A 24,431-nucleotide genomic window follows, 5' to 3' on the forward strand; every position below is an offset into this window, starting at 1 on the left:
CTGACACTCAGATGACTTCATTTTGGTTTTCACAGAGTTGTTGGTATCTTCACAGACACTTGGCATTGAAACAGTAGGCTAACATTTCATAATCTCCTCACTTTAGGTCTGCAACCGTGACCTTTGGCCAGGGATACTTTTGACTTTTGTTGGGTTTTTTTGCTCTTGACTAACCACAATAGGAGAAGTGAAAGCCTTTCACTGAAAGGGCAGATACATATTTTGAAACATATAAAACACAGTGGATGTTTGGAAGGGGGGGTTTTCCTGATTGCATACGTGCTTCAATGCAGATACACAAACTAGAACATCAACACCTCCTGTATCCATTCAGCAGTTGCTCTTAGCTCCCAAAAACTACTGTTTCGGTTTTCTTTTACTTACTGCACCCCCCCCCCCCCAAAAAAAAAAAAAAAAAATATTGCCTGCCAGAATCTGATTTCTCCCCTGAAAATTGGTCTTTTTACCTGCCAAAATTCATTTAAGATTTAAGGCCAAATACAATTAATGAAAGGTTGTTTCTACCTAAATATGATTTGATCTCATTCTTGAGCTTCATAATATAAACAGAGCTCACAGGATTGCTTTTCTCTTTTAAAGGACCATTACAACACAAAATAGGCATTTTCACCTGCCAAAAATTGATTGAAGGCCAAATACAGTTAATGAAAAGTTGTTTCAGCCTAAATATGACTTAATCTCATTCTTGAGCTTCATAATCTGAAAATCTGACGTTTTAGCGCTATCGTTCAACGGGCTGCTGTGCGCGCTCCCGCGGCCAGAAATCAGAAAGAAATCAGATCCTGGCAGGCAATCACTTTTTGGCACAACACCCCCACACCGGCCACCCAGTACGTGCCCGCGGACGCAGAGCTCCAGGGCGGGCGTGAATCTGAGCTCCGGGTGGGGCAAGGGGGCCGAGCTCCGGGTTGAGGGGTGTGTGTGTCAGCTATAAGAACCGATGCGCATTCCTGGACAGCCAAGCAAGTTCACTGATTCCAGAGCGGAGCCAGTAACGGAGCAAAGTTTCCAAAAGTTTTAAAAGACCACGGGGGTGTAATTACACGAGCTGAAGAAGTGGTTTCACTGCAGAAGAGGAACCCACGCAGAAAAAGTAAGACACTCTTTCAATCTGGTCACTGTTTCTGTCACCGGTACTTTAAAATTTAAACTGAGATTTGTATTAGTTTTATTGCGGTGCGCGCGCATCGCGCCGTCTGCGCTGTTCTCTCCAGTTTTAGTTTTCTCTTTTTAAAAATCCTATTTCATGTATCGATGTTTTCGTAAAATAAACTCTCCTTTATCTGACTTCAAGCAGCTATACATTCAGTAACTTGTGGAACATTTTTTGTCATTTGTCATATACTGTATAGAAAAAGTCATCTCACTGGATTACTGTAGCAACAAGGAGGGTGTTTTATCCTTATACTCAAATAAGTTCTTGGCTATTTATTGTATTTTTTTCCCCACTTCAGTTATACATATATTTTTTACTTTAGGTTTGTATTTAATGGCTCCAGCATGTTGGCTGTAGGCCAACCAGCTGCTGCCCATCCTTCTCTCTTTCCATAGGAAGTGTGTGAATTTCTGTAAAGTTTAAAGACCTTCCATATGTTTTTCATTCTGATTTACTGGAACATTACAGTTCGTGTGGTTTTTCTGCAGTCGCTTCGGCTTCTTCCCACAACCCAAAAGCTGATAGTTATTTACAAACAGTTAACCTGGGGGATGTTTGGAGCATGAGAACATGCAGAGAACCTGCAGAGAAGTCCGAGCTGGGTTCAGCGGGACAGAGAGCATGCAGCATAGAAGATTAGCCTTGCCCATGTGAGGACAAGTCAAGCCCACGCCCATATTATCAAAGCATTAATGTGTGAGATTAAGAGCACTTGATCTAAGTCTGTAACAGTTTTAGAGGGCGGGGTGCATGGCAATTACTCAAAATGAAACAAAACAAGCTAAAAGCTTCATTTTTGGGGCGGAAGCCGAGAAGTTTAATGACAAGTACTGAAACCGAAGTCAGCGAATAGAAAGTATTTACTGTAGTATTAATTCCTCTAAAAACAGGTCAGAGGATGTGGATTTAGTTTGGGGTGGGGTTCATATAGGAAAATTACACATCCTATTTCAGTCCATTGTGTCAGTCACAATGACTGTTTCTGCCAAAAATTAGGAACCCTGTGCAGGGAGCGGAGAGAGGATCTGACCAGCAGATGAACTCAGGAAATCACATGTGAAACACACAGTAACACAGATGGTGTCCTCTGCTCGAGACACACACCACACACACGTACATGCACATGGATTTTAAGGGGTTTGATAGTGAGGCGCTCGTCCCCATCACCTCGTCAGCTGCTGTCTGCCCTTTGACCTCTGCCGCATAACACCCAAATCAGTGCAGTGTTTCACACGCCTCGTCACTGCAAACATTCCATCAATTTTAACCTAAAGCAGCTTTACTTCTTTACTATCTCTGCAGTCTGTTTAACAAAGAAATATTACAACATTACAAGTTCAGAGTTTAGATTTGGGTTTATTGTTATATCTGGTTGCTTTTTCTCTGAAATCCTTGAGTTTGGTTACCGCCCCAGTAATGAGATCCTACTGATAGCATCAGTTTTCTCAGTTGGACCCACTGAGTAATAAAAATATGGTGAACTGCTCATTTTGTTTTTAGTCTTGGCCAATTAGCCACAAAGCAGGTCACGCAGATGAATGAGTCACACCATGATGTGGACGTGTGGAAAGACAATTCTGGAGCACAAACGAGGTGTTTCAAGGCACGCTGAGAAGTGCGTCTTCTATTGATGAAAATGATTTCCTCTAGTGGGGACTTTTGACTTTGAAATGATTCTTTTAGTCTCCAAGAGAAAAGAATATTTCCTCTCTCGAACACCTTTGACTTCATAGCTCAGCAGATATTTCACATACACAAGAAGCTTTTGTTACAACATTAAAGGAAAGAGGAGTGGACAAAGTATAACATTAAAGGTCTGCTGAGAGAACCAGCGGAGGTACTAAGTGGGACATGGCTTACCAAAGAATGTTTGCTAAGAAAACTCAGTATAATTGCTCTATAAAGCAGTCACGTCCTATAAACTTAATAATGCCGTATTTTTCCTCGCTGCCAGCATTACCGTAGCTCATTATAAGTCGTGGGTGTTTTACAAGAGGTAACAAAATGCCACTGGTGTATATCCAGGCCTGAGTAAAATCGGTTCACTTTTGCATGGAGCACCACACTCTGGTGTGGCTTTTATGCTGCTACACAAGAGGGGATACAGATGGTAGCTGTACGGAGAGCGATAAGAGAAAAAAGCCCTACTCCCACAGCTTTTTTCCCCCCACTTTCTTACTTTCAAACATTGCCATTTGGCCCGTGACATTTCATAAAAAATGTGGGCATGAGCAATCTTATCTGCAAAGTGACCAATGCATTCATTTCACCATGGTTATCGGTGAGTTGTTTGAGAGTTGGGGTGTGACAGCACTGTAAATGTTCATTTAATGCAGATTACCGTCCACCACAGTACAGCCGTGATGTTCTGTACGTGCACACTAAAGAGGCGTTGCGAGCGCGTTGCCCTTCTGCAGCTGGGGTGCAGCAGATGGGTTCCAGCTGCTAGTAGGAGGTATGTTAGATCACAGAGAGATTGCACACCAAACAAGGGTGGCGAAAAATCCCAGAGTACTTTGGGGCTCCATGATGGAGAAAATAATTTCAAAGTTAGGAATCTGATTGTCGTGGGAAAATTGTTAGAAAATAACATGATGGTTTTGCAGTCGGAGAGATGAAAGTAAGAGAGAGCTCGAAAGATGTTTGTATGTATGAGACTGTTAAGAACAGAGAGTCTCGGTGGAGGGAAAAGAACAGCACCGAGCAGCGTTTCCTTCAGAATCACTCCTTCTTGTTGCTTTACTCACAATCCACAACTAACTCTCCGTTGCTCAGATTTCCTTTTAAATTATACACGTAACACTTTTAACAATGGGCCATTTTTGGTGATTATTTGCAATTTGGAAATAATTAGTGAGGTGCTAAACGAAAACTGAGGGTCAAACATATTTGCAACTGTGGCTGCTCTTGAGGCAATACGATGGGAGGAAATGTAACTTTAAATCTTAAGTAAACCAGCATTTTAGATTAAGACCAGCTTTGGTTGTGCTGACAATTAACGTCTCTATTTTATTTATCGAAGATTTCTGCATCATTACATGTCAACTTCCAAAGTATTTGATTTTACATTTGAGGTGTTTATTTCCTTCTGAAATCAGTCCAGCTTCCTTGGTTATCCCTTTAAATCGTCTTCACCACAAAAAATAATGAGTTCTTATGTAGTTGTATTCATGTTTACCAATATGAATATAGATATAGAAATATATATTCCCCAAGGGTCAATTTTAGGTCCAACTCTTTTTAATCTGTACATGCTGCCCCTTGGGGACGTCATCAGGAGACACGGCATCAGCTTCCATAGTTACGCTGACGATACGCAACTGTACATCGCTGTGTCTCCTGATGACACTGGGCCAATTGATGCCCTTTTTAACTGTATTTTAGACATCAAGTCATGGATGGCAGCAAACTTCCTACAGCTCAACCAGGGCAAAACAGAGATTTTACCCATCGGTCCTGAAGGCCAGAGAGAGAAACTTTTACCAAAGTTACAGGATTTTAAACCCTCAAAATCGGTTAAAAATCTGGGCGTGATTTTTGACTCTGAGCTCACCTTTATTCCACATATTAAAAACATAACAAAGATAGGTTTTTACCATCTTAAGAACATAGCCAGAGTCCGCCCGTTTCTCTCTCAGGCTAGTACGGAGGTGCTAATGCTTTTATCTCATGTCGTTTAGATTACTGTAACGCCCTGCTCTCTGGTCTTCCCAAAAAGAACATGTACAATCTACAATTATTACAGAACTCAGCCGCACGCGTGCTGACGAGGACCAGAGGGCGGGAGCCAATTACACCTGTTTTAAAATCGCTGCATTGGCTCCCCGTGCGCTTCAGGATTGATTTTAAGGTTATTTTACTAGTTTTTAAGTGTCTTAATGGTCTTGGGCCTTCTTATTTGTCTGCACTACTTTTACCCTATCAACCCTCACGGACCCTGAGGTCCTCCGGTGCCTTTTAACCATACCAAAAGTTAGAACCAGGACACACGGGGAGGCGGCATTCAGTTTTTATGGTCCCCGATTGTGGAACAGCCTCCCGGAGAACCTCATTAATACATTTTATGTTTATGTTTTATGAAAAGCACTTTGTGTTACATTTTTTGTATGAAAGGTGCTTTACAAATAAAGTTTGATTTGATTTGATTTGATTTGATATATATCATTGCTATGTCTTTCAGAATGCCAGGTGAAAGGTTGACAGTGAGAACTACATCAGAGATTGGGCGTTTCCCCGGGGCAGCCCCGCCCACGAGAGTGGAGCTTTCCATCCAGAAGGATGAGAAGAAGGAGGAGGGCGGCTGTCGTCGCTGGTTCAGGAAGATCTGTCCATGTTGCTGCAAGCGCCAGAACGGCACCTCCTACGATGTCACCGACAAAGTGGAGCTGACCAAACTCCCCACCCCGGCCCCGGTAGTCGGGCCAGAGCCCATCAAGCCAAAGCCTGAGAATGGAGAGACAAAGGAAATGGAAGGTAACCTCACTGACTTTAATGCACGAAAATGTTTCATTCAGTCCTTTTGACACAGTGATGATAAAAGATAGGACATTGTTGATTGATATCAAACTTTCTTGTCTCAGAGGTGAAGTTGTCAGTGTGCTCGGTGGAGCTGCTGAGCTCCAAGACGGGTCAGAACCGAATGGAGCACCACACTGATCTGTACGATGGAGATGAGCTGATCATCCGCAGAGGACAGGCCTTCCAGGTGGAGATGGAGCTCAACCGGCCCTTCAACAATGACACCGATAAGCTGCACCTGGAACTGAAAACAGGTAACGCAAAGAAATACATAGAAATAAACATCTGTTTAATCTGAGGGAACCAAGTGAGTGTATATTTCACAGCCAAGGCGTTTACTTAGGTGACAGAAAAAAAATATTGAATTGCTTAAAGGAGACACATATGCTCTTTTTTAGTTTATATCATTTGACATAATTATCTAAAATCTTTATTAAATACATGGGAAATGCTCTTTTGAGAGTGCAGCAGGGAGGGGGGGTCTTTTCCACATCTTTACAGGTATATTCAAAGCAGTTGATTTCATTCCCCATAATCCATGACATGTTCCTCTTTTAAACTTGGTGATCAAACTTTTCACTATTCTTTTTCAAGATACAGTCATTAAAGCATGATATGAAGCTGGATAGAGATAAAAATGATGAAGCTTGACTATTCTCCTCTAATCTGGGTATGTAATATCACAAACCCTGAAAATCTTTTCAGCCTTAGGCAGCCACAAATGCAGTTACAGAGTTGAGTTTGAAATTTTGATAGTTACTTCAGGCACATAGTTATATGCCCTCTAGCAAAGGGATTTCGTTTTTTTTTTTGCGTAACCCATTTGCCATCCAATCTCACTCTAACTGATAAGTGTGGCATCCAAAAAGTAATGGATCCAATTTTCGAGATGTCTAAAATAACAGGGACATAATGGGACAGCTAAAGTTAAACTACAAGTAAAAACTTTCTAACACCAGAAGTTGAAGGATGTGGGAAATGAGCAAACCATCTGACAACTAATTTCATCATGTGAGTGTTAGCTACCATTTTGTAAATTGATGATGTCTATAAACCAGTATTTACTGCACGTGTGATCATATTATAACAACATACGGGTTTATACAAACAGATAAAATGCTGGGCATAAATAGCACATTTAAATTGAGCAGCGGGACAATCATAGGTGAGCCACAAATTTTAGATTCCTCCCAGTGTTGACACTTTCCAGACCTCAGGATACCACACATCTCCCTCTGGCATTTACTGACCTCACACTGCACACTTGGGAATAAATGGCCATTACATCACCACACAGTAGTGATTTGCTGTCAAGCACTCTGGAGATAAATACCATCATTTTCACTCCTGCACCCTTTTTTTTTTTTTTTTGGTCGGTGTAGCTTTCTAAATTAGCAAGCTGAACATCATTTCCGAGACAAATGTTCATATAAACAAAGTCGGTCTTTTCTAAACGAGGCAGTATTTTTCAGTAGATTTTCTTTTGAAGAAACATTTAGAGGCGAGAGAGGAAGGGCGGAGAGTCCTGGAGGCAAGCCGATTAGGAACAATGGTTTCTTGGCAAACTCCATATTTGCTGCAGAAGTGGTTAGCAGCAGGTTGCCGCACAACAAACAGATCAGAGGAAAGCAGTCGGAGAGTTGTAAACAAGTTACTGGGCCTGTTAGTCTGTTACAAAATATTAAATCATGCAGACAGGAACATTTAAGTCAGTCATCCTAAACCAGAACGCAGAGTTGTGTCAAAAACGAAGTCAAAGCCAGGCAAGTTGATTAGTATAGCACATTTCAGCAACAAGGCAATTCAAGGTGCTTTACATAATAAATATATGAAGAGTGAGGAGGAGAGAACAAAAGCTACAGTGCAGTGGCAGAATAAAGAAAAGTTAGACTTAAACTATAGTTACAATTGAGTACTAAAATTAACGTTTTTTTTTAAATTAAATTCAGAATAGTTTAATAATTCAGTCAAAGGCAGCTGAAAACAAATTAGTTTTTAATCATGATTTAAAGCAGCACAATGTAACTTCCAGCTTTTGTTGAGTTTGGCGGCTCCTTTGGACAAAAGCGGTAGTGCTTTACCAGAAAGAACACTACATTTCCCATGAGCACCAGCGCGTACTGCCGGAAAGATCCTGTCCCCGTCACGTGCATTTGTTTTGATATTGAATGAGAGAAGACGAGACGGACTTTCAAAACTACTTTTCTGCTACTTTTTATGCCGTAAAGCAGTCAAAGCTGGTAAAAATGTGTAGTTTTTTAGTGTGTCAGGGTTCCTACCATGCTCCTCAAAGTTACATAGTGCCAGTGAAGGCGATACAGACCCCTCAGACCATGACAGAGGTGTCATTAAACCTGTTGGAAGTTGATGTACCATCACAATGACTCTGGAAATATGATGTTAAGGTGGAAAAGTTACATAGTGCTGCTTTAAAGGAACATTTTAAACCAGGATTCCTGCAGGTTTCTGGAAGTCTGTTCCAGATCTGGGGAGCATAAAACTAAATGCTGCTTCTCCATATTTGGTTCTGGTTCCGGGGACGAAGAGCAGACCTGAACCAGAAGACTGAGAGGTCTGGATGTGGCAACAACAAGTCTGGGATGTACTTTGGTCCTAAACCATTTAGTGATTTCTAAGCTAACATCATTATTTTAAAGTTAATTCTCTGAGGTACAAGGATCCATTGTAAAGACCTCAGAGCTGGAGCGATGTGGTCCACCTTGTTGGTTCTGTTGAGAACCCGGGCAGCAGGGTTCTGGATCAGCTGCAGCTGTCTGACTATGAGGATACTGTTGCAGTAATCCAATCCACTGAAGATCAAAATGAGTTTTTCACTGACAGTCCTACCGAGACATTAGTCCTTTGTACACATTTCTTTTTGTAAATAAGGACAAACTAAGTCCAGGTCTTAAAATATACGTATTATGACCTCAGATTGAATAAACAACATATTTTTTTTTTTTTTTTTTTTTTAGCTTTATTTCGAATATGCAAATTAGAAAGAACAATACTAAAAAGTAAAAAAAACTTTCCACAGTCCTTTTGTTCATTTAACAAAACATTTAAGCTACTGTAGTAATCATCTTCTGTATTTCAATTTAGTTGTGGTGGAAATGTTGCTGCAATGCTGCTGTGGTTAACTGAAGTTTGCTTATCCAAAGTTGGTTTATGCACAGCTCTCTTAAGGTCTACTGTCTGCAGTATTTTATTTAGGTTGACATCTGCATGCAACATTTTCAGCCATCATCATTGTCCTGTGGCTTGACCTAGTTTCCTGCGAGGTTTGGCTGTCAAGCACATAGCAGATTCTGATTGTTCACTCACCATCTTTCATATCTAACGTCTGACTGAAGCCTGGAGAGTCAGACATGTAGCGCTCACTTTTGTTTTCTGTTTTTTTTGTAATCCCTCTGAGAATTGCATGGTCTGGGACTTCCGGTGCTGGGAAGATGGACAACTGTTTTTAATGTCCCACACTTTAGAACAATATTTCTCGCAAAATGATGGATTACAAGTTGTTTGGAAATGGCCTTTCAACTCTGCCCAGATTGATGCACAGGAACAATTGATTCTCTAAAATCCCAGCTGATGTCTTTACTGCTTGGCATTGCAATAATGTCAACACATGCCAAAACTTCAGCTTCTGTAGAAGTGTTTGCACTTTTTGATTATCAGTTACTTACTGTAGTAATGGTGTGTATATTTTCCCACGCTGCTCATGCATTTCAGCTTTTTCTTTAAAAATGTGATCGTATTAAGTCAAATACATAACACAGTGTAATATCTGAAGATGCATTTACCTTATTTCAAAACGTATCAAAGACTTTGTAATATTTAGTTTACAACTCAAAGAGGATGGGCTTTCTTTTTCACACGACAGCTTGTTTTTCTTTCCAAAAGTGTTTGTGTGTTGAGCACTTTTGGAGGTTTTCCAGCATCACAACTTTGTTTACTCAGGGAAATCGTGCACAGCTGGGAGGGAGGCCGTGATGAGAGGAGGTTAGGCTTTGGTATGATGTACTGGAACTGACTCACTCACAATTACAGTGATGAGAAAGCACCCGCTCTATTTCCAGCTCCTCATCACGATAAAGTCTCTTAATGCCACAACTACTTTCTAATATGATTCATCCAAATAGTCAAGGTTAGCTGAGAACTGAAAGAGACCTGAAAATAGTCAAAGGAGAAGCACCTTCTCCTTTGACTATTTCAAGTAGCTACACAACACTTGTGTTGTTTATTTTTAGATATGTACTTGGATATTAAATGGCTGTCAAAGTGTTAAAGTTGAAGCTTTTCACAGCAAATTCAGAAAAGTCCTCGCGTGGACGTTAGTTTAAATCACGTTCAACAAAGTGAAATGTACGGAGCCCCTCTGGTGACATTTGTAAAAAAAAAAATAATAATGCGTGGCCACGCATTAATAACTCGTGGCCACGAGATAATCAATGCGTGCCCACGAGATAATTAACGCATTATTTTATTTTTTTCAAATGTCACATGTTATTACTACACTCGCCATGACAATACTCTTGCTCTTTAATATAAATAGACTATAATTACCGTTATTAATGATGAATAACCATCCCACCAAGGAAGTTGCATCCACGAAGTCCAGACAGTAGGTTATAATGCCATCCACGAGTAAAACAATGCGTGGGCACGAGATACATAATGCGTGGTCACGCATTATGTATCTCGTGGCCAAGCATTGATTATCTCGTGGCCAAGCATTGATTATCTCGTGGCCAAGCATTGATTATCTCGTGCCACGAGTTATTAATGCGTGGCCACGCATTATTTTATTTTTTTCAAATGTCACCAGAGGGGCTCCGTAGAAATGAGATCAATGACATAATACTAATATTTCTGTTGTAGATAAACAATAATAGCAAGAAAGTAATAGGAAATGGACTGCAGTACATCTGGCTCATGGATAAACATAACTTGTCCGGTGTAGGTCCCTTGCCCATGGTGTCCAAAGGGACCCACGTCATCATCCCGCTGGTGGAGCACCTGGAGGACGAACGCTGGGAGGCCAAGATCACCGAGCAGAGCGGCAACAAGATCAAGATGTCCGTGAACTCTCCAGCCAACGCCGTGGTCGGCCTGTACGGGATCACCGTGACGACCCGCTCTGGGAAAGGCGAGACAGCAGCGACCCACAACTCCAACAAGAACATCATCATGCTCTTCAACCCTTGGTGTGAAGGTAAGCCGGCGCTGGGTGGGGAAAGGGCAGAGAGTTTAGATGAACGGAGAGCAGGAATGTGAGATAGAGCAGGGAAGGGAGAAGTGAGTGATAAGAGGAGAAAAAATGAGGAAAGGAAAGCAAATACTGAAATGAACTTGATTCCTCTTTGATTCCCATTATGCTTGAGGCAGAAATGCCATAAAATATCAAGAATGTTTAGGGAGAAAAACGTCCGGTGTGGTTCATCTACTGGATGACATATTCAAAATATTTCTGATGTGTTACGGTCACCTTTCTATCAATCTGCTTGCAAGTACTTGCTGAAAATAGATGTCTGTTCAGCCAATTTAACTGTGAAAGGAGCACTGATATGATGACGGACGGACGGGGCTGAGAAAGGCCAGTTGAATTTCTGAGTGTGTTGCTGTCCGTCAAGTATCTGCAGCGTGACTGTCGGTAGCTATGAGAGTTATGTAATTCCTCTGGCTGCGCTTCAAGACTGCTTGCAAACTTGGCTGGCCCACTGAAGCGCGCCTTTCAGCTACATCTGAGATCAATACAGTTTGTGTTTAAGATAAAAAACAGGCTCGAACTTGCTTCATTTTATGAAAGATTCATACATACCCTCATGTTTTTTTTAACCCGCTGCGGCCCTGAGGGATGACTGCAACAAGAGAAAACACATGCAAACAAAGAACGTAATGAAAAATGCATTTCTACAACATTTAGAGAAGGTGCAAACACAAAAACATATGGAATAGTACTAAAACTCTGCATGTATAACCACACTTTTATGTAACCGTATTCATGGGCATCAAGAGGTGCTGAGGCATGCTTGCTGTTGCCATGGTGATGCTTGAGTCTCCTGAATTCACCTATCAATCAGTGGAGTTGCACAGACGTGCACATTTTCTGTTTCTTTGCTCATACCACTGATTTAATTCAAACGCCACTGGAGATGCCTGCCATTCAACCCATTTCTACATCTTATCATTTGTGAAAAAACATGAAATCAACTGTGAAACCAGCTGTCGGGCAGCTTGAAATTTGAGTGACTTTCAAAGCCTGCAACTGGGGAGCACATGAATAACATTAGACCTCCCTTGCCTTATTGGATTAGACAGAGATTTAATAACCATGGAGATTCCTTAAGAGTGTCCACTTGGAGGATCCAACACCCGCCACTCTTGAAACACTTTGTCCATTGAGTCGTATATTTGAATGACAGCATTCAAACAAGATTGCAGTACATGTATGTTATTTTTCCTACACACTACAAGCATAGTTTACATTATTAGACTCTGGAGTCACCATGGTAACTGGATTTCTCACATACTGGCCGCTACCAATAGGTGAAGGATACATATTGAGAGCGCTTTCATAGACGCCATGATCCCATGTCTTAAACTCCAGCACCCCACGATCCTCATGGCATTAATACACACATGCAGAACTCTGCATCACAGCATCTCAGAGGCCTCATTCTGATCACAAGTGGCCAGCACTTGGAATTAAACGTGTATCAAAATGCATTGTGGGTGATTAGATCTGAGCTTCCTGCTCAATATCCAAATAAACATGCTTATCATTTTATAGCTTGCAAACACCAAATGCATTGCTATTTATTTTATCGCCAAAGGCAGCAATGGGGAGTCACTAGAGTAGTTTGCAGATGAAGACAAAGATTAACAAGACTAAGAAGATCTGCCCTAAACATTTTTTTAAAACTTTATTCAACAAGGACATGTACGATGTCATTCAGATTGTATACAATAAAGGGTCAGATCCATCATATATATGATGAAATTTGTGCACAAAATCAAATGAGACATCTCCAAAGGGGATGGCTTTAGTTAAGGAGGTTTTTGTGTTCAGACTGTAAAGAAAATGTGAACTCAAGCGTCTTCAACCACCTTGAAATGCATTCTGCGTGATCGGATCTTAATCCGTCCTGCAAAGTGTTCAGACCTTGCATTAACTTTGGCCATGTATGGCTTTTTTTCCTGTTTTTTTTTTGGGGGGGGGGGGGGGGGGGGCATTGTCTGCATACCCCTAATCCTCCACTTTACACGGGGTGTGATCTACACGGACAGATACCTCCTTGTTACCATAAAGCTATTCATTCTAGCTTCCTTTCTTTCCAAAGCGCAGTTCTTACCAGTATTTGTGAAAGTAGCAGTGAGCTGCGTCCGCTGATAATGGTTTAATGGTTCACAGAAGCATTCCTGAGCTCTTGCTGTGATTTCCATGACAGAGTTGAGTCTGTACTGCAGCCGCATGACGCTCCCTAAGGATCATGGCCATTCAATATTGATTTCGGCCACTACAGTACAAATCTCTTGTTTTGATAATATTATGTAGATCAGTATTTCCCCAAACCCGGGCCCCGGGTTCCCCTGCCCTGCATGTTTTGCACAGCACCTTCAGCACACCTGATTGTAATTAATGGTCGTCACCAGCTTGCCATCAGGGTCTGCACAAGTGTGTTAGTGACACGGCCGTGTCTGTCAGGGTGTGTGGAAGCAGGGAAACATCTCTAACAGGAGTGTCAAGCTGGAGTCCTGGAGGGCCGGTGTCCTGCGTGTTTTAGATGTTTCCCTGCTCCAACACACCCTGATAGACGCGTCTGTGTCACCAACAGACTTGTGCAGAACCTTCATGCTGATTATGACCATTCATTTGAACCGGGTGTGTTGATCAGAGGTGGGTAGAGGAGCCAAAAATTGTACTCAAGTAAAAGTACTGTTACTTCAGAATAATATGACTCAAGTAAAAGTAAAAAGTAGTCATCCAAATAATTACTTGAGTTAAAGTAAAAAAGTACTTGGTGAAAAAACTACTCAAGTACTGAGTAACTGTTGAGTAACGTCTGATTTATTTTTTTAACAAAATCGTTCAAACAGACAAAAGTACAAAATAATCATCTTCAGGCAAATTAAATCAATAAAATAATAAAATAAATAAAAAATAATAAATAGCTTAAATTAAAATAATCTTAAAGTAAATTCAAGTACTCTAATAAATAATAAAATAAATAAAATAATAACAGAATAAAAAAATAAATTAAGCACAAGTAGCACAAAATTTCAAGCCCTTGTTCTTTTCTTTTTTAACCAGGCAGAACTAGAACAAGCCCATGAACTCATAGAAACTCTGTGTGTGTTTGAGTCTGTGAAAATGTGACAAAACATGCAAAAACAAACATTTTTCCCAAAGAATCACCCAGTGATGTCATGAGATTGACGCGTACGCGGAGGGGATAAAAGAAAAGTAACAGCTCAACGTAGCCTAATGTAGCGGAGTAAGAGGAACAGTTTCTTCTTCACAAATCTACTCAAGTAAAAGTAAAAAGTATAGTGATTCAAAACTACTCCTAAAAGTACAACATTTCCCAAAACTTACTCAAGTAAATGTAACAGAGTAAATGTAACTCGTTACTACCCACCTCTGGTGTTGATGCAGGGAGAAATGTAAAACATGGGGGTCAGCCCCCCCCCCAGGACCAGGGCTGGGAAACACTGATGTAGATGATGAGAACTATTTTCCATCACATCTTGGTTTTAAAATTGTTGCATTCATTTTTGTTTACGTTAGATTAATGAATCCCATGTGTGTGTGTGTTTGTGGGTGTGTGTCTCATTTTTTCATGTCGCATTTTTCTTATTCTTTTATTAAGTTAAAGTATTAGGAAATGAGGTTCATTGTTTATTCGGCTGAACCTGGCAAATTATGCACACAGGATATTTGACAGTAAGAGTATTTGCAACGCAGCAAACTAAAAAGCTGTTGACCGAGCTTTAAATCAACACAAAAATAAATAATAAAATAAAATACCGGCTGTCTTCTATTATAGGTTTGCTGCTTTTGGCAGCACGCCTAATCCCTTTTTCCCTTTTTTCGATCTCTTCTTTCTGAGCCCAATCCCTCCATAACGCTCATAAAAGTCAAAATAGTACAATTACTGCATTAAGCGCCATGGGGCACGCTCAGAGAAATCCTTGCAGCTGGCGACAACCTGCTTTTACTGCCTCCATGTGTACTTTCAAACTTTTTTTTATTTGTCAATGCCTCTCCCAGCCAGCTTGGCTCCTTTCTTGCTATCTGCTGACCCGACCCTCACTCCATCGTCCCATCGATCTGCTTTCAGGCTTCCTCCCTCATATCCTCCCCTGTGTTTCTTCCTACATTCCAGGAATTTTCAGTGAAAAGTGAAAACGGCCCTTGTCATGGTCGACAGATACCGTTTTTTCTTCATCTCCCTCCTGTAAGCTTCAAGACACTGTTTTTCTTCACCCACACCTCCCGTCCTCCGCCCTCCCCTCCCCGTTACCCTCCCAAGCATAACTTCCTCTACTTCTCCCAGTTGTTCCCCTCACGGCTTTTTAAACGTTTTCCTTTCCTCTCCCCGTCCTTGCGTCCGTCTAGAATTCTGCAATGCTTCGACTGCTTTCTGTTTCTTATTCTTTTTGTGACATTCCTTTTTTTCCCACCCGCGGTTAATCACGCCGGTGATAGCAACAGATAAAAGGGATGGAAAAAGAAATACTGAGATTTTTGCAAAGCTCGTGCGAGAGGTCCACGCCCAGGTTTGTGCGCTGATTTCACACAAAACAGACAGCTTCCCATAAACGATGGAGGGCCCCTCTCTGAGGCCCATAGATTCATTGTGTTTCTTAACCATTTCCTGACCTTGGGGAGTTTTTTCGTAGTATGTGAGAAAAAAAAAAATCACATTCTTTAGTGGTTTAGTCACTGGTAACTAAAGTACAGATTCTGTGCTTTTTCACAATACAGGAAAAAAAAAAACTCCAACGGCAAATTTAATGAAAAGGAACATTATAAAAGTTGCATCCCTTATCAAGGCCGGTTTCATTGGATTGAATTTTATAGATAAATGCACTAATAGCACAAACAAAAAGTGTTTGGAATACTGAGAGAACAAGTTTGCTCTGTGTACGGAGATGGACTTTCCGTGGTATGATGGCGGATGAAATGAAATATTTAAACTACGTAAAATATATGTAAATCTATGCTGTGTTTTGTCTATTTCCAGAGGACACGGTGTTCTTGGATGATGAGGAGCACCTGAAGGAATACGTGCTGAATGACACCGGGAGGATTTACTATGGCACGGAGAAACAAATTGGTGCTCGTACATGGAACTTCGGGCAGGTACGGACTAGATGTGACTGGGAAGCGTTGTATTCTTCTGTATCTTATTCATGATGACGGCTTTATCTGGCAAAAGACTATATTATTGCAGCTTAAGTTGGACTTTCCAAATATGCGTGAACACGTCAGTCCAGATGAAGTCAGACTGGATCAAATTAGTCAAAATCAGCGTGGCGCACCCTGAAAATGCAGTTGGGAGTTGAATTACTCCTGCACTTGTTGAACAATATGTTGGACTAGGTGCATCGCACACACACACCATCGTTCTGGCAGTGGGCGTTAACTTAAATGAGACATATTATTGACTTCTCCCTCAAATGCTGACATAACTTCCTCAAGTCCTAATGAAATGTCCATGGCATGTGTTGTTTGAAATATCAAAAAGATATAGGTCAACAGACTGTGTGTTATAACAGCTGGTTTTAGGGGTTGGAGTTAGACACTCAATTCCACGCCAACACCCTCTTCCCCTGTCTTTAAATCAGCGTAACAGCTTTGTACTACCCGTATCAGAGGTACAGCGAATGGAAAAAGATGTGAGGTTGGGTGACGATAAACACGGGGCGACCGTATCATGTTACACTTATCTTGTTCTGCAATGTCATAATACCCTGCAGTTTTAAAATTCTCACTGGATAACATATAGTGGTGGATTGCACATATAAATTATAAAACGTGCAGAATACAGCGTGCAGCATGCACAGTTGGACAGACTTAGAGCTGTAATCTGTCCAGGTCGCTGCTCCAAATAGTAGCAATGTACTGGCAGATTGTTTGTAATAGTTGTTGTGTAAAAGCGTAAAAGCCCCATGCTGTTGATGTGAAACGTAAAAAACTAAACCTAAAAACACCTATTTAAGCAGAGTTTGACATACTTTGGTAGAACTACAACTCTATTTGAACTTAAAAGTCTATATGAAATCTAACTCAGTCTGTCTGTTCTTGTTGGAGACGTTGACCTTTAAAAAGATATTAAAGCTATAAAACGTATTTTACAACGCATTCAGAATGGGTTATTTGGTTATTTGCATATACAGTATTTGAGGGGGACGTGTGAGGACCTGCTGTTGTTGTAGATGATGGTGCAGATGAGCCTGGCAGAGAATCAACAACAGCCCCAGAGAAACATTTACAACCTTTTTTTTGGGGGGGGGGGTCATAAAACAAATATGAATGGATAATAACCAGAAGTAAAATTTAATTGCAAGGCAAGAGTTCTCATAAGGCTTCTGGGATCTCATCTTTGTTGAATATGATTTATTATGTGATGCAAATTCTGTCCCTTTGATTACAGTTTACGGAAGGAATTTTGGACGCATGCCTGTTCATCCTGGAGAAGAGTGACATGCCTCCATCTGGCCGAGGGGACCCGGTCAACGTGGTCAGGGTCATATCTGCCATGGTGAGCACATATTTGAAATGGAAATGAAGAAAAAAACAAGCAAAAAAAGAAAAACAACGGATATATTGGGATTTGAAATAAAATGCCCTGACCGATCTCTTACATTCCTGAAAGAAGTGCAAAGGAAATGACCGTGTGACCACGATCTTTTCAGATAAACGCTCAGGATGACTATGGCGTTCTGGTCGGGAACTGGTCGGGGGATTACACCGGTGGCGTCTCTCCTGCGGCGTGGAGCAGCAGTGTGGAGATCCTGAGGAAATACCACTCCTCCAATGGCACGCCGGTCTCATACGGACAGTGCTGGGTCTTCTCCGGGGTCACTACAACAGGCGAGTAGGAGGGAAAATAAAATAAAAACAGATGTTCTTTCCATGGTGTTCGCAGGAAGGGTGTGTTCGCGTGGAGGGGCTGAAGTGTTGTGGGTCAGGAGAAAGCTGCACGGTAGAAGCTGTGTGAGGGGAATTTGCTGTTTGGTCCTGTGTGTTTGCATGTGGAGAAGCCACACATGTCACACAGAGTGTTCCCCAGGGCTCAACTTGATTAACAATCCACAAGTAATAATGCTCCTATCAGGCTCCTCTCATTAGCTCCCGCCGCAGCGCCATAAAAGAACACTTGTGTGTGTATTCAGGGAACCTCACATGATAGTTAGACAACTTTAGCACGTAGCATGACCCTGAGAGCGAGCCATAGCTCATCTACACCCTAAATACCGCACATTGGCATTCCTTTCATACCTGCTACTTTTGTCACAAATGGAGCTACAGTACATATGTTGCTTTCATTCAACAAGATTATTAAAGTTAATCCTGTCATTTTGGCATAAACATGCAAAACATTGCCACTGGCAAATTTAATCCAGCTCAATTATTTAATTGCTCCTTGCAAATGCAATTAAAATGTATGCGTCTGTTTTGGGTTTCAGTGCTTCGCTGTCTTGGCATACCTGCCCGCAGTGTGACCAACTTCCAGTCTGCACATGACACGGACGTGTCCCTCACCAACGACGTGTATTTTGATGAGAACATGGAGCCAATCGACCACCTCAACAGTGACTCTGTCTGGTAAGAGAAGGAACATTGATGGGATACCATGCAAATAAAAATCCACGCTGCCGGAGAAATGTGCTGCATGTTTATATCCATTGCAGAAGAACCTCCTTTAACAATTATCCTTTCAATCTGCAGAAGCTAATCTGCAGTCTGACTGCTATCTCATTTTTATTAGTATGGCCTCAGACAATAGAAGATTCAGATTCAGAAAAACTTTATTTATCCCAGAGGGGCATGAACAACTGAACAGCAAGACGTTGAAAGTACCAAATAGAATAATAGAATAAAATAAAAGCAGATAAATGAGGCATGTCTCGTATGTACAAAAAATATATAAATATAAGAATATAAAAAAAATGTAAAATAGAGTGACTGTAGTGGTATAAATAATAGAATAGAAGCACTATTTCCCATCCCTGTTGGTTAATACACTTTTCACTTGTAAATGTAATGGGAGCATTAGTTGGAATGTAGATGCTCCAAACACGTAGCATGTTAACTAGTTTCAGGTGTATAATAATTCTTGATATATCCTTAAAATGTGTACAAACCCATTTTTGGTTTCCTGTAACAACTCCTCTCTTTTTTAAGTGGCAATTAGTGAGTTTTTACACATTTTGAAATGATAAAAACTCCTCTTTGACTTACAAGGTATTGGCATTAGGTAGATGACACCTCAGATGTATGACAAATGACAGATTACCAGAGGTGTCAAAAGTATTCACATTCATTACTCAGGTAGAAGTATAGATACTAGAGTTTAAAAATACTCCTGTAGAAGTTGAAGTATCAACTCAAGTTTTTTACTCAAGTAAAAGTATAAAAGTACTGGTTTCAAAACTACTTAAAGTATAAAAGTAAAAGTAATGTAAGGGGGGAAAAAGCCATTAAAGACAAAAGCCATTGAAAGTGAATGCATCTTAGTATAATGCAAATATATGTGTACTATTGAGCATTAACATGTGTTTCAGAGAGCAGGAGATATGATGACTAGTTGCCTATAAGTATTGTAATGGTGCAAAAAGTCAAACTTCAGAGGCATGTTATCATTTATCCTAACCTTTATTGGAGTGTACATCCAAGTTTAGTTGCAGGAATCTGAGGGAACGGATGTAAGAACAAAACTGGACAATAACATCTGTGCCACAACCAAATTCACTCTATCCGGATGGAGCAATTTAACTGGATAGTTTTTTTTTAAAGGCCAAAATGAAATAGAGTAACGAGGCTGTTTTTAAAATGCAAGGAGTAAAAAGTACAGATAATTACGTGAAAATGTAAGGAGTAAAAGTAAAAAGTCGTCTGAAAAAGAATTACTCCAGTGAAGTATAGATAACCAAAATTTCTATTTAAGTAAGGTAACAAAGTATTTGTACTTCGTTACTTGACACCTCTGCAGATTACACTGTCATAGGTCTTAGGTAAATTTATTATCAACAAATGGGTTTTCAAATGTACAATAAACAAAAAAAGGTACATGTACATCCCCAAATCAAGGAAAGAAAATCTTAAACCTATATACCTTTAGGAATTTCCATGTGTGGAACGATTGCTGGATGGCCAGACCTGACCTGCCCCCTGGCAACGGAGGGTGGCAGGCTGTGGACTCCACGCCCCAGGAGACGAGCCAGGGCACCTTCCGCTGCGGCCCGGCCTCTATCAACGCCATCCGCTCCGGCCAGGTGTTCCTCAAACACGACGCGCCTTTCGTCTTTGCTGAGGTAAGAACCAGAACTGTGCACAGACATTTGAGCAGGAGAGATTGCAAACAGCTAACAGACGTGACAGAGGGTTTTCTCAACAGGACAGAATTAGGATTTTTCATTCCTTTCCGTGAAATATTTTGTTCGTTGTTTTTTCCCCAGGTCAACAGTGATAAAATCTACTGGCAGAGGAACCTGGACGGTACATTTAGTCAAATCCACAGTGAAAAGAAGGCTGTGGGCCATTGCCTCAGCACCAAAGCAGCTGGCTCTGAGGAGAGGGAGGACATCACACACCTTTACAAACATGAAGAAGGTACTAACAGGCGCATTTTAGTTGACTGCTTGCCATATTAGATTGGCCCAGAACAGGACTATCTTGAAATTTGATGTTTGAATGATTTAATTCTCCATAGATCATTTTTTCCTGCAACCCCTAAATTGCACACCTGTTATTCAAAAGATGGAAATATGCATTCCTGTTTCTTTTAGTTGGAAGGACTTTGTGTACTATCTCTTGTATCTCCCGATGAATCTTAGATCCTCAGACAGGTAAAGAGTACTCACCACCTCCCCCTCCTTTCTCTCCACCAGGTTCAGAGGAGGAGCGCATTGCTGTGGAGACTGCTAGTCGCTATGGCAGCAAGCCAGAGGTTTACTCTGCCCCTATGGCAGAAGATGTGCGTGTAGATGTGAAGATGGATGGCGAGGGGCCCAAGATGGGCTGTGATGCTCAACTGAGCATTGTGGTGAAGAACATGAGCTCGCAGGCCCGCCAAGCTACTCTGCACAGCCAGGTGGCAGTCATGTACTACACCGGCGTGCTGAAGAACGCCATCAAGAAGGATAAGATACCTGTGGACCTTTTGCCCAATGAAGGTTTGTTTCCCTTCTGCTTCATAGATGTTACAGTTTCTGCTTTTTATATATTCATTATTTTATTTAATAGTTATATATAAAAAAAAAAAAAAAAAATATATATATATATATATATATATATATATATATATATATATATATATATTTAAATGGTCATGCACATGTGAAAGCCATCTTTAGTACATTTACTGTATGAAAGCATACAAGATATCTGGCATAACTGACCACTGTGATGGGATTCTACAGTAGTGGCTCAATGCACTTATAGTGTAGCTTGTAGTTTTGAAAACATCTACTGACAAAGGACATGCAAACCTATCATTATTATTTTCGGTCACTCTCAACTCTGCTGAGTGAACATCGTACAGTATAATCCATTGCTTTGGTGGTCTACAATTTTTATGTTAAGATTCCCTCCTAACTTATTGCAAGCTAATGCTCGGAACCATTAGCAGTCTGTAAACACCAAATTCGACCTCTAACTGTTGTGTAAGATGAGTCATGTGAGAATAACTTCAAATTTTCAGTTTATTTACCAAGCTAGAGCTTGCTTTAAAACTTTCAACCAGTGTTCCAGTTCCAGTAGCACAAAGACGAAACTGTCTCCTCGAAAAAGCCTCGAGCCAGACTTGCTGCTTAGGAACTATCAAGTACACAATGTCCAGAGTTAATGCACTTGGTACTAACATAACAGCCCATGTTTTCACAAAAGAATTGATGGTAAAAAAATCTTCTGTTCACCACAGAAAAGACCATCGAGTGGGTCCTGCCCTTCCAAGAATACCAGAACCAGTTGGTGGATCAGGCTGCGCTCATGTTGACCCTGTCTGGGAGAGTGATTGAAACTCAGCAAGTGCTTGCCAACCAGACAACGTTCAGGCTGCGAACGCCTGACCTCACCATCACGGTAGGATCATCATTTCCTATTCCATTTCTTTTTTCTGTCTTATTTTTTCTTCAGTAGATATTATTTAACCATAACCAGTACTCGAGTTGAAGGGGGATGAGGGGGGATGGCATCCCCCCCTGAAATAAAAACGGCCAAAATCCTCCCCCCTTTCCATCCCTTATGTCATTTCATTAATGAATGTGGTTTTACTGCTATTTCAACATTTAGAGTCATCACCAGAAAAATAACACCAGAAAAATAACTTATTTGACAATTTTCACCTGTTTCAAGTACATTTTCACTTGAAATAAGTAGGAAAAATCTGCCAATGGGACAAGATTTATCTTCTCAATACAAGCAATAAAATCTTGTTCCACTGGCAGATTTTTCTACTTATTTCAAGTGAAAATCTACTTGAAACATATGAAAATTGTTGTTTTTTTTCCAGTGATGAGTGTTGTTTTAAGTGTAATGAGATTTTTTTACTAAAATTAGACATTTTAACTAGAAATAAGACAAATATTCTTGATTTTGAAATTTTGAGTTTTTGCAGTGATCCATTTTACTTATCCTATGAAGGACAGAGTCATATTGATAAGTTCAGAAAACTGTTTTTTATTGTTGTGTTTTGATGTATTTGATGTAAGCCCAGTGGATATTTAAAGCTTACAGAAGGCTGCATTTAACTGCTGCTATGTCATTCCTGCAGTATTTCTGCAGGTGTTTTGGTCAGTGCTATTATTTGTAATATATTATATTATTTGTAATCAGCACAAATTATCTGTCCCCATTTGATAAAATCCACCATCCCCCCTGATTATTTTTTTACAACTCGAGTACTGACCATAACGGCATAAATTCTGTGGAGTAAAACCATGTTACTGTTAGTCTCCTTCTCCTCTAAAATGCGTTTTTTTTTTTTTCTTTGGTAGCCTGTGGGAGAAGCAGTGGTCGGTAAGGAAATGGCAGCAAAGATTAACTTCACCAACCCCCTGCCGCATACTCTAAAGGGAGTGGTGTTCAGAGTGGAGGGCCTGGGTCTTCAGAAGGGCCATGAAGTGATTGTCGGGTAAGAACTCTTCTTCTTCTCTTCAGTATCGCTACCTTTTCCTGCACACTTTCTTCTCCAGACTAACCCGATTCCTCCTCGACCCTCTCAGCGATGTTGGCGGTCACTCCACCGTGACACTAACGGAGCACTTCATCCCCACTCACCCTGGACCCAGGAAGCTGGTGGCGTCTCTCGACTGCAAGCAACTCTCGCAAGTGCACGGAGTGGCTAACATTGTTGTTCTTGAAAAATGAGAAGGAGCCTTGAGCGTCTTCTCTCACATCACTTTTTCTATCAAAATCGAAACTGACGGTTTCCAATTATATGAAGTGTTATATTTCTATATCTTTAACATTATTGTTTATTTTGTATTGCTGCAAAGTTTTGAAATCTTTTAATATTCTAAAACTAACTTAACAAATGTAGCACCATCAGTATTCTTTTTGTTTTTTACATTTAAGTGGTATAAACTCATATTTTCACCTTCCAAAGGTGAAGTATGCAGCAATATTCAAATACAAGCACAGTAAACAATGTTGTAAGTAACAAGCATGTTGTGTATCAAAGTTAGAAATCTCTTCTAACAATTGGTGCAATTCATTTACACTGAAGATTATATGTGAAGGTGCAAAAGTCGGGCCATTCTATGATGATGTAAATACTGTATCTGCATTGTAACTTGTCTTAATGTGAAAAAACTGACAAAATGAACCTCACGTGGCTAAAATGAAAAGAGGGTACTGTGACATGTCTGGAAAGGGAATGGTGCTTAAATTGGCAACAAGTTTTCAAAAGAAGCCTATTAAAATTCCTCAAGTCAACTTTCATTGAACATTTTAAAAATATTACTGAAACTGAACTATTGCTGAATATTTTAACAAAGGAAAAAAGCAACTAGTGTAGCTACAAGTTATTTAATCTTGAGATTAAATGCAATTTTATGATGTTTCCTTTGCTACACCACTATTTCTTTTATCCAGTGATATGGTCTGTTTGTAGAATGACAAACGTTATTATCCAGAAGTCAATCTTTTACTTCTTGTGTCCATTTCCTTCATTACGCGTGTAGAAGACCAGCTATAGTTCTACAGTACACTGCAGTGAGCCTGCAGAGACCACAGAGGCCTTTATTCATCTTAGCTTATTCCTGGTTCTAATCGCTTTAACTTCAGCACTCAATGTACAATGTGAAGGAAACTATGTATAACTATCATAATATTTATCTACCTTAACTACTTGGAATGTTTTTTTTATCGTCTGTGTTGTGTTGATAATAAAGCTCACTGAAACTTTGGCCTGGCCCATTACTTACTTTGACAAGGCTGTACTCGTAACGAGTGGGGAGGGTTTAAAATGATGTAATCTGAGGTTCACACAGGACACTTTCCATT

At 40.5% G+C, this 24,431-nt stretch overlaps 1 protein-coding gene across 1 annotated transcript; it reads left to right on the forward strand.

Annotated features, from left to right (window-relative positions):
- Positions 1-978: 978 nt before the first annotated feature.
- Positions 979-24,334, forward strand: tgm1l1 (transglutaminase 1 like 1). Its single transcript, XM_061732793.1, has 14 exons — positions 979-1,114; positions 5,358-5,650; positions 5,758-5,949; positions 10,656-10,907; positions 15,943-16,061; positions 17,356-17,463; positions 17,618-17,795; positions 18,392-18,530; positions 20,047-20,239; positions 20,384-20,537; positions 20,816-21,100; positions 21,847-22,007; positions 22,922-23,058; positions 23,150-24,334. Exons 2-14 carry the CDS (start codon positions 5,359-5,361, stop codon positions 23,292-23,294), a joined length of 2,355 nt encoding a protein of 784 aa, XP_061588777.1. The 5' UTR covers positions 979-1,114; position 5,358; the 3' UTR covers positions 23,295-24,334.
- The last annotated feature ends 97 nt before the right edge of the window (positions 24,335-24,431 follow it).

The sequence above is a fragment of the Cololabis saira genome, chromosome 10 (assembly GCF_033807715.1).
Source record: "Cololabis saira isolate AMF1-May2022 chromosome 10, fColSai1.1, whole genome shotgun sequence".
In the NCBI taxonomy this organism is placed as follows: Eukaryota; Metazoa; Chordata; class Actinopteri; order Beloniformes; family Belonidae; genus Cololabis; species Cololabis saira.